The sequence below is a fragment of the Dryobates pubescens genome, chromosome 31 (assembly GCF_014839835.1).
Source record: "Dryobates pubescens isolate bDryPub1 chromosome 31, bDryPub1.pri, whole genome shotgun sequence".
Lineage (NCBI taxonomy): Eukaryota > Metazoa > Chordata > Aves > Piciformes > Picidae > Dryobates > Dryobates pubescens.
Genome location: NC_071642.1, coordinates 486,376 through 497,114, shown reverse-complemented (window position 1 = coordinate 497,114; position 10,739 = coordinate 486,376). Strand labels below are relative to the sequence as shown.

The following is a 10,739-nucleotide window of genomic DNA, read 5'->3' as shown; positions in this document are numbered from 1 at the left end:
TAGAGAAAGGTTTCAAAGGCTTCAGTGTTGGCTGAAAGGGCTCAAAATGCTGTGCTGCAGCTATCTGCATTTGTGAAATGATCAGGATCAAATCAGACCTCTCCCCTGCAATGGGCTCTCCATGAGACCTACTGCTCACCAGTCAGCAGCTCTGTGCCTGTTCCCTGCCTGTAACAGCCTGGCAGCAAAAGCAGGCAGAGAGCTGGCACCAAGCACCGCAGCCCTGCCCGGAGCCTGCCTGTGCAGCCCCTGGCAAAGCTCACACAAGCAGCAGCACTTTGTACCTTCCCATGGGGAGTGGGACACTTAAAAACCAGCCCCAAATGCTCACTCTAAGCAACATTCCTAGTGTGTAACTAACCACTTCTGGGTTACAGTGGGAAGAGGTTAAAGATTTTGGAGCCGAGGTGGCAGGAGGTCTCCGAAGCCGCAGGGCTGCACGTCAGGGCCTAGAACCAAACCCCAGTGGCAGCTGGAGGTCAACACTGGTCCTCTAACCTGCACCAAGAGTGACAGCTCCTAATGAAATGAGGTTATAAATGACTCGACCTTCACCTTAAAACCAGAGCTAGCACCAAGAGTCTAGGAGCAAGACCTCCCACGGAGGAAGTGGCCTTCAGCAAAGCTGTGGAACCGCTGAGCATTGCTTCTGCACAGCTTCAGCCACTGGGGGCTGGAGAGGAGGCAATGGCTGGCTTGGGGCAGGGAGGTGGCATCAAGAGGGTGATAAAAGAAAGAAGCAAACAGACAGAACTGTGGCAATATCTGGTGCCAGTCAGGCTCATTCTGTGCACACACACAATGTGATTTCCTGCTCCACAGCAAAAAGAACCCAAAACCTGCCCCCACCCCCCAGCTCCCAGTTCAATTCACCAGGATGTTAGAAAGGACCCAGTGTGGACAATGTGGGGTGAGAAATCAGTGCCCCAAAGCATTGCTCCATTTCAGCAAAGCAGTTCTGAAGGCTCCTCATCTCCACTCAGCCACTCCAGCCTGACCCACACCACTCCAGCTGCCTTCAGCTCTAAGTTCTAACCTAGAATTTGGGCCAAAGAGGGGGAAAAAACCCCAACAAGCCAGAAGTAAAGCAAAGCCCAAAAGGAAAGAAAAGCAAAAGCCAAAAGGAAAGGACAGCAAACCTTGCAGGTTCAGCACTGGTCACTCCCAGATGGGGTTATCAGCTCCCCACACCTGCACACACCCAGCCCAGGTGAGGACCTTCCCACCTGCCTGCTGCCAGCCTGGGCAGCAGCAGTGACCTGGCTGTGGGTGCAGCACAGCACACAGCCCTCAGCCCCTTCAGAAATGAGCAGCTGCAGGAGTTTGAAGGAAGAGCTTTTGGATCCTTTGTTGCCTAGGCTGAAACACATCTGACCAAAACAAAAAGTCGATTTCTAGAGGTGGAATTTTCCTTTCTGTTTGTTTTTCTTTTCCTTTTGAAGTCTCCAATTCTGGGTCTGGACCTTTCTGGACCAGTTTTCCCCCCAGTACTTCAGTAGCAGGGAGAGGTTTGGAAGTGCAATACTAGGGTAGCTTCTGCCCACTCTCAATGTTCATGCTGGCAGTTGATTTTGTCTTCAGAGCGCTCCAAGACATCCAGCATCTCTTCTATGATGGCCTGCAGAGCCCTGCCCAGCTGCTGGGCACTGTAGGGCTTGCCCAGGGGAGGCACATGGACAAAGGCCGACCGCCCACGGCTCTGGTACAGGGATGTGTAGTAGGTGAAGTCACAGAGGTACCTGGAACACAGGGACAGGGCTTTGGTAGGAAACAGGGACAAATCCCACAGCAGGAGCTGGCACCCTGTGGGCACTGTGCAGTGCAGCAGGGTAGGGGTTGGTCTGTTCTCACAAGGAGCAAGCAACAAGACAAGAGGAGACAGCTTCAGGTTGCCCCAGGGGAGGTTTAGGTTGGACTTTAGGAACAATTGCTTCCCTAGAAGAGTTGTTAAGCCCTGGAAGAGGCTGTCCAGGGATGTGGTGGAATCCCCATCCCTGAAGAGATTGAAAAGTCCTGGAGATGTGGTGCTGAGGGATGTGGTTTGGTGGTGACCTGGCAGTTTGGACTGGGGAGCCCAGACCTGGACCCAGTTCTCCAGGTTTGGCCTCATGGGGCAGAGGACAACAACACAGGACAAGGAACACAGTGTGGTGTGAGTCCATTCTCCCTACCCCATACCTGCCAGCATCCTTGGAGATGGTGACTGTGACATCCAGCCCCAGGGCTGAGACCCTCCTGCAGACTGTGTCCATGTCGATGATGGAGTCGATGCACTCCGGGCCGCCCTCCACGCAGCACTGGGAGCCAGGGCAGAAGCGGCAGTTGTCCAGCCCCTTGTAGCCCACGTTGTGGCCACACTTCTCCAGGGTCACAGTTGTAGCCATACCTGAGACCCCCACGTGGACCACCAGCTGCAAGAGAAGAAACATCTCAGGGCAGCCAGAACAGAGTGGTGGACAAGCAGCAGCCTGCTGGTGCCAGCCCGGGGCTGACAGAGTTGGCACAGGGGGTGAGACCTGCTGGGGAAGGTCCCAGCAGTGCAGCACTTGGCACCCTGCCACTGCAAGGGGGGCACCAAGAAATGACCCAAAGCACCCACAAGTGCCTGGTTTCAACCAATCCCTCCTGCTTCACAGTGGGAACAGGCTGGAGTTTAGATGCAGCCCTGGTGTGAACATCTCTGGATCCACGTGAACAAGGTTCTGCCCAAGGAGTCCTTTCACCGACGAGCTCCTGGGAGCGGCACAGAACAGTTCCTCCTTCACCCCCCTCCCACCTAAACTGTCATTTTGAGGGCAGAGCTGACTGCTGGCAGGTTGGCAGCAGAGCCCAGGTGGCACAGCCTGGCTGGCAGCTGTCTAGACAGCCCTTTGCAGTGGCCTCTTCACACCAGCTGCTCCCAGTAATTGGAGCTCACCCTTCCCAGCTGCAAACTGCTGCAAACCCATCTGGTTTCACTTCCACACAGGGAAAGCTGCAGCCAGGCACTGCCAGGCTGAGCACACACCAAAAGTGGGGCTCTGCAGGCTGTCAGTGTGACAGACTCCAGCTCTTGGCTGTGGCCTTTCTCCTGCTCCCTGCACTGCCTCACCTGTGGGCTGTGCTTCTTCCACAGCGCAGGGATCAGCCTCTGCACCGTCTGGTACTCCACTGGCACCTCATAGACGTGCAGCTCCACGTCAGCTCCCAGCCCAAGCTTCTCCAGCTCCTGAGGACACAAACCAAAGTGAGGAGGTCAGGCACAAGCTCAGCAGAGGATGTGCTTCTGGGAAGGTTCTGAGGCAGAGGGAGTCTGCAGCAAGAGACCAACAGCAGCTGCATAACCCCAGAGCCACAGCCTGCCGAAACCCCAACACAGCAGGGGGCTACAGAGGGATCTCTCCACCTGCATTAACAGCCCTCACCCACAGCTCTGCTCTGATGTGTGTGTGACAAAGAAACCAACCTCTAACTGACAACAGTTACCAGCAGCACCCCCAGGCAGGGGAGAGCTTGCTGCCACTATTGATAGAGGCGCAACAAAGTCACCTCCCGAGAGAGCTGCATGGAGCTAAAAGGAGCAGCGGAAGCAGAGCTGGGAGGATTCTGCCAGCCCAAGGACTGCGGAGCTGCAGGAGAGCCAATTCTCACCTCTTCCCAGCCGAGGGGGAGGTGACCTCAGCAAACACTCCCCGTGGAATCCTTCAGGCTGCAAAAGCCTCTTGAGATCACTGAGCCCAACCAAGACCCTGACACTGCCAGCTCAAACTGAACCATGGCCCTCAGCACCTCATCTCCAGGGCTTTTAAACCCCTCCAGGGATGTGGACTCCACCGCTGCCCTGGGCAGCCTGGGCCAGGCCTTGACAACCCTTCTGGGGAAGAAATTGTTCCTCATGTCCAGCCTAAACCTCCCCTGGTGCAACTTGAGGCTGTTTCCTCCCATCCTGCCACTTGCTGCTTGGGAGAAGAGACCAAGCCCCACGTGGCTCCAAGCTCCTTTCAGGGAGTTGTTGAGGACAAGGTCTCCCCTCAGCCTTCTTTTCTCCAGCAAAAGGAAGAGTCTCAGAGCCCAGCAGATATGAGCAACAACCATAAATCACTGGCTGTGGCTGGGAGGGCAAGGCTGATATTAAAGCTGTGTATTGATCAGTGTCTGGCACACACAGACAGCCAGCACCAGAGATGGATGCTAAGTGCTGGCTCCTCACATCTCCTTTGCACACATCTGCCTCCAAACCAGCCCCCACAGCCTGGGCTGCGCTAATGAAGGAAGCAGTTCACAAACCAGAGTGTTCCCATACCAGTCAGCCTCTCCAGGACGATCTCCAGAGCGTTAATTGGCAGGAATTCAGCAGCCCCTGGCTGGGCAGTGCGGCCCAGCCCCTCCAGAGGGGTCGGTGGTGGGTGGGAAGCTTCGGCAGCTGCAGGGAGGGAGCAGCCGCAGCCAGCGAGGCCCCGCGGGGCGCAGGGGCTGCAGCACCTCGCTGACAGCCACCTTCTCCCCACGCAGGCAGCTCAAGCCTTGGGCTTTACAAATTCCCAGCTTGCTTTTAACCAAACACCTCCTTCCAGGCAATAATAAAGACGTAGGCTGGCCCCTAGACAACTTCTTGCCCCCAGCCTTGTGTACCTGACAAACACAGACAAACGAACGTGCCTGACCGATTCCCTGACCCCTCCACAATGGTCTCCTTTGTCAGCCTTTAATATCCTTATCAGGTCTGTCTAGACACCCTGACAGCAATTGTCCTTAGCAATGTCAAAACCCACTCTGACCTCTCTCCTCCTCCTCCTCCTCCAGCTCAGCCAGAAGCTCTTCAGGGGGGATGAAGGCAGGAGCTCAGCAGCTTCACACTCGGCAGGGCACACCTGTGTCTACACCCAGCTCACAGCAGGGAGGCCAGAGCATGCCCTGAGCCCCTTTCAGTAGCTGCTTCTCCAGAAAAAGTCCTTCACAAGAGAAATTTGCAGCTGAAAAAATTCCCCAAGTGAAATCCCAAACGTGGTCCCCAGCAGCAGGACACCACTGCGAGCCTCAGGGAGAGAAGGAAGAGGTTATCCTTCCCCCGAGTTCACAGGAAACCTCTTCCCTGTAAGCACCTCCAAAGATCTCATCTGCACACTATTGGACTGCTCCCACCCCTGTCTGAGGCAGGCTGTGTAGAAATCATTTAGCTTCCAAAGCTTTCACTGCAGTCAGAGGGAAAAGCCACCCCGGGGCTGTGTCCTGTGGGAGAAGCCAAATAAAACCAAAAGGAGGAGTGGGAAGCAAAGCAGAGAATTTTCTCCTCAGGATGCAGCATAATAAAAGATGTAATAAAGCAGAACTAGCTTAGCCCTGAAGCTAGGGAGGATTTACCAAGATTGTTTAATTGATTTTTCTTCTATTAAAATGCAGCTCACACCGCCTGGGACCCCGGGCTCAGACTTGCCTTTGTGTCCACCCCGCTCCGTGAAGTCCCTGTCTGAGCGCCGCACAATGCCCTGCTCCCCCCCAGCCACGCTGCTCCTTTTTGTCTGGGGCTGAGGGGCTGAGGCAGACCCTCCCCTGCTGCCTCAGCTCATGGTGTCAGCCTGAAAGCCAGCAGGAGCTGTGCAACAGGACAGGGGCAGGACGCTGAGCTCCACCCCAGCACAAGGCTGGGGCTTGGTTTGTACCCTCCAAACATCCTCCCCGAGGCAGGACTTAAACTGCCGCCGATGGCTTCACCTCCCAGCCCTCGGTGCCTCCAGCTGCCAGGCTGAGGGTCCCGAGGCACTTCGCAGCCCACCTTGGGTTTGTTTTGGAAGCACCAGCAGAGCACCCAGCACTCCTCCTGCCCCAGCAGCACAACCTCCTCTTGCCCACCTCCCGTAGGAGCAAAGCTGCTGTTGACAGCAGCTGACCTTGCAGGGCTGACAACGACCCAGACCCATTCAGGGCTTCTTTTCCACACCCACAGCTTGCTTTGTTCCCCCCAAACTTAACCTGTGCCAACCCTCACTCAGACAGAGTCATCTCCAAATGGCAAAGGTTTCATCTCCAGCTCCCAGGCAGCACATCAGACATCTGGACATTAGCTGGCTGTAATTGATTAGAGTTTGTGATTTAATTTAAAAGCATTCTGCAGAAGATATTAATCTCAAAGCTCTGAAGGGGAGAGAGATGTGCTAGGGGAAAAAAATAGATGTAATTCCCTGGGCAACTGTACTAAAAGGTACCTTGGAATTCCCAGTGGCTCTGTCAGAAGTGACAAATCAGGCAGCAGCAGGACAATGTGGCTGGCCCCAGCTGATGTTTCTACAGCAAGAGCCTTAAGCCCTTGGCTCAGCTGAGCATGCAGCAGGACTCTGAGCTCTCCTCCTCTCAGGGAGGCAGAGCTACAAGTGGCAGAGGCCTGACCTGTCTGGGGACCTGCTGAAGCAGCCACCACAGAACCACAGAATGGTTTGAGCTGGAAGAGTCCTCTGAAGGCCACCTAGCCCAGCTCCCAGCCACCCTCTTTCAGCACTCCTGTCCCCTGCAGGGTCCAGCATCACTTACTGCTGCTCCTCAGCAGAGGAGGCTGGCTCTGGAGCCACAGACTCAGTCTGAGCCCCTTGTGCTTCCTGCTTCACCCACTGTAAAAAGGAACCAAAGTGGGGGAAGGGGACAGTGGTGGCTGCCTTGCTTTGGAGTCCAGAGTCCTGAGACCCAGAGCCATGCTGGATAGCTCTGCAGCACTCATCCAGCTACTCATTACAGATGAGACCTGGCCTGAAGGTTAACCAACATGCCCAGGTTCAAGCTAGAGCTGAGAGGAAAGCAGAAGAACCCTTCTGGGTTGGTTTGTTAATTTACTTTGAATTTGCTTTGGCAGATTCCAGACTCCCTGCCCCCTTTAACATCCTTCAGATCTAAGGCCTTGGCCTACAAATTCCTTCCTTGACTCAGAGACATTAACTCAGTCTCAGTAAATCCCCCCAGCTCAGGGACTGCCTTTGGAAGAGTGAACAGAGCATCATCCACATGGAGTGACAGGGCAAGGGGTGATGGCTTCAGACTGGAAGAAGTTGGATTGAGATGAGACATGAGGGAGAAATTCTTCCCCAGGAGGGTGCTGAGGTACCAGAACAGGCTGCCCAGAGAAGCTGTGGAGGCTCCAAGCCTGGAAGTGTTCAAGGCCAGGCTGGATGAGGCCTTGAGCAACCTGGGCTAGTGGAGGTGTCCCTGCCCATGGCAGGGGGTTGGAACTGGATGAGCTTTAAGGTCCCTTCTAACTCAACCCAGTCTATGATGTGATTCTTTGGTTACCCAGCTGGCCACAGAGTCACCAGAAGAGACCTCAATAGATTGGTCCAACCAGTACCTACTCTAGACAGACAGACAGCAGCTGGGGAGCAAGCTGTTAATAAACTGGGAAGAGAAGTTTAAAGGAGGTGCAGCCTGGGCTGGGCTCTGCTAGGCTCCCAGCAGGGCTCTGCTCTGGGCCCAGAGCAGGGCTGTGGCGTTACCTGCACGGCGATCCAGCTGGCGTTGACGGCGTGCTCCCCGAAGGGGCCGAACCCTGCAAGGCAAGCACAGAGCCAGGGGTGAAGCCACTGCCTGCCCCGACCGTGCACCGAGCTGCAGAGACCTCTGCACCCTCCTGCTCTGCAGATCCTGCAAGAAAACCAACTGCTCCTGCCCAACCCCTCCTTGCTCTACGTCCAAGCAGTAAATCAGAGCCCTGTGCAGCAGCCTTTGAGCTCTGCACCTTTGGCAGAGCCTCAGCAGTTTCTTCTTTCCCCACACAGAAACTTTTTACCCCAAGAGACTCCTTCCCCCAGCACCCAACACCACCTTCCCCTCCCTGACCAGGTTACAAAAACTTCCCTCCAAGAGGTGAGCTGAGGGATGTCACAGGATGAGAATCATTCTTGGGTTTTCAGTTCCTCATGGCTTAGACCACAGAGGATGTGGACAAACCCATCTCAAATATTTCTCTGCTCAGGTCCTCACCCAGGTCTCGCTGGGATCAGTGATGCCTCATGAGGAAATGAGCAGAATCACTGAGCTGTTTGGGTTGGAAAAGCCCTTTCAGATCCTCCACTCCAACCACTCCATAACTCTGCCAAGGCTGGGGCTAAACCGTGGCCCTCAGCACCACAACTCTGTGCCTCTGAAACACCTCCAGGGAGGGGGATTCAGCCACCTCCCTGGGCAGCCTGGGCCAGTGGTTGAGACCCCTGTCAGGAAAGAAGTTTCCTCTGACATCCAACCTAAACCTCCCCTGGTGCTACTTCTATCTTCCCATTCTATCACCCTGGGAGCAGAGCTCAGCCCCCATCTGGCTCCAGCCTCCTCTCAGGGAGCTGCAGAGAGCAATGAGGTCTCCCCCTCAGCCTCCTCTGCTCCAGGCTGAACACCCCCAGCTCCCTCAGCTGCTCCTCCCCAGCCCTGTTTCCCAGGCCCTTCCCCAGCTTCATTGCCCTTCTCTAGACCTGCTCCAGCCCTCAATGTCCTCCTTGGAGTGAGGACTGTGGTGCTGACACTGCTAGGCCAAGCAGCAAAGGTTGTGTCAGTGTTAGCAAAGCTCCTTACTCCCCAGGTCCACATCTCCTAATGAGTAACCTGGAGTTAACCAGTAATCCATAACATCTTTTCCTGAGCAAGCAGACAAAGGTTGGGTCATTTGTCTGGCCAGGATGTCAATATGCTTTAATTTAAAATGTCACTGCTACCCCCTGAGCCTGATGCAATTAGGGGACATAAATTTTCATCTAACTGGTGAAAGGCTTTGAGAGGGCCTACAAATATTATCTGACACCTTAATGGAAACAGTCTCCCTGCTCCCCACAGTCAGTCTGAGGTTACACTGCACACAAGGATGCAGGGAGCCACAGCGTGGGCTGGGCCATGCTGATGGATCCCTCACAATTTAACCACCATCCATATCCCCCCCAGAATAAACCTTCCAGAGGCCTCCTCAAACCCCCAGCCTGGCTGTGCTCTCCTGCCAGCAGACCCTGGTGTGGGGGCAGCAGGGGGAACAAGACCAATCACCACCTGCTTCCTCAGATGGTTCTGTAGCTCAGGGATGTCCTCCCAACAGGCAACCCCAACCTGGTCAGCTCCACACCTCAGCAAGTCCTCACCAGCCTACAGCAGCCACGGGAAGGCTGAGCTCCTATGGGTGCCCTCTTGCTCAGGCCAAACACAAACTGGCACAAACACCACTGTGGGCTCTCACTCCTGACTCATCTCCTGTCGAGATCCCTCCTGCCAGCTCCTCCACAGGAGATAAGCAACTTTATCAGCAGCATCAACCCCCACGGAGCATGCCCGGGAGCCCCTCTGCATCCACACCAGGGCCCTCCAAGGCTCATTAGCTGCAGAGATCTTTATGGGATTAGCTCCTTAAACACTTCTAAAAAAGAAATCGTGCACCAATAATCCCAGCTGAGCAGGGACACAGCAGCACTGCCCCTTCGGAGGGCACTGAGCCCGGCACCCACCGCAGAGCAGCGAAGGCAGGACCTGAGCAGATAACCGAAGCCCTCCCGACACAGCCCTGAGCACGGGGAGCAGAGCCTTGCCTGACGCCCGTTTCCTGTTTAGTCACGGCCAAGCGCGGCCGCTCTCGGGTTTGGGAAAGCCAGGATCTGCCACCTGCTTCCCCCTGCTCCCAGCACAGCCACTTGCCTCCAATTAAAGCCGCTCCAGCGCCTCGCCGGCAGCGAGCCCCTCGCCCCCGCGCTCGCTATTCACCCGGCCCCGACTTCAGCTGCCGGGGGGAGCCCTGAATAGTTTCGCCGAGTTCCCCATTTGTCACAGAGCTGCCTTCCCCACAAATCAAGCTGCTCTTTGTACCCCCGGGACAGGAGCCTGACGAGCCCTCGCTGCCGCACCGGGGCCTTTCATTCCCTCGCTTATTCTTCCCTCCGGCGCTTCTGCCCTGCTGCGTGGGGTGGTTTCGGTGGCACCCTGCACACCTTGAGGGCTTGGGGTGCGGTGGTCAGCGAGCAGCTGACCCCTACTCCCTGTTCTGACTGTTTTTCCTGCTCCTTGGGAGGTTCAGTTCCCTTCTTTCTGCAGCCACCCCGTGGGGAGGATCAGGGATCTCAAAGTGTTCCCCCTCACCAAACAACCTACATCCCCAGATACTGGTACCCCTCACCCACAGCAGCCTCCCCTTCTTGTCCCCCAAAGCCCCTCAGACCCTTGCCCTCCGTCTTCAGGGCTCCCATTTGTCACCCCTCACAGGGGGCTGCCCCCTGAAACAGTCCCCCAGAGTACCCCCGCCCGCCCCCCCCCATCCCTTGTTCAGTCGCTCCCTGGTGCGACAGCACCAACCCCCCCAGCTTCGGACCATCCACCCCTCCCTGACCACCTCAGGGAGGAGTCCCCCAGCTCCCCCTCCCCACCTCCGAGCCGCACACCCCTCACCTTTCACCTCAGGGGAGGGGTCTCCCATCAATCCCCCCCACCTCAGGGAAGGGGTCCCCATCGTCCGCCTCCCAGCTCCAGACCACCCACCCCTCCTCGCTCACTTCAGAGATGGGGTCCCCCATCTACGCCCCCAGTGCCCCCTTACCGCCTCCCCTTGGGACACCTCCCCCTGCCTCCCTCAGCGCTCGCCCCGTCCAGGCACCCCTGGCCGGTCCCGCCGCCCCGTACCCGTCACCACCACCGCCCGCCGCGGCTTCTCCATCGCGGCTCCGGCCCCGTCCCGCCGCCGCCGCCCCGCACTGAGTGCGCGACCCCGCCCCGACACCGCCAGCGCTCCGCCCCCACCGCCGCCAGCGCTCCGCCCCGCC

General features: G+C 56.7%; 1 protein-coding gene across 1 annotated transcript; it reads right to left on the bottom strand.

Annotated features, from left to right (window-relative positions):
* Positions 1-862: 862 nt before the first annotated feature.
* PGPEP1 (pyroglutamyl-peptidase I) lies at positions 863-10,668 on the bottom strand. The gene is made up of 5 exons (XM_054175236.1): positions 10,600-10,668; positions 7,455-7,507; positions 3,092-3,208; positions 2,179-2,411; positions 863-1,739 (listed from the first exon to the last, which is right to left on the bottom strand). Exons 1-5 carry the CDS (start codon positions 10,631-10,633, stop codon positions 1,547-1,549), a joined length of 630 nt encoding a protein of 209 aa, XP_054031211.1. The 5' UTR covers positions 10,634-10,668; the 3' UTR covers positions 863-1,546.
* Positions 10,669-10,739: the final 71 nt, after the last annotated feature.

Coding starts and splice junctions, on each gene's coding strand:
- PGPEP1 (XM_054175236.1), bottom strand. CDS start 10,633: ATGGAGAAGCCGCGGCGGGCGGTGGTGGTGACGG. Junction 3,209..7,454: donor CCAGCTGGATCGCCGTGCAG/GTAACGCCACAG, acceptor TTGTGTCCTCAG/GAGCTGGAGAAGCTTGGGCT. Junction 2,412..3,091: donor GGAAGAAGCACAGCCCACAG/GTGAGGCAGTGC, acceptor CTTCTCTTGCAG/CTGGTGGTCCACGTGGGGGT.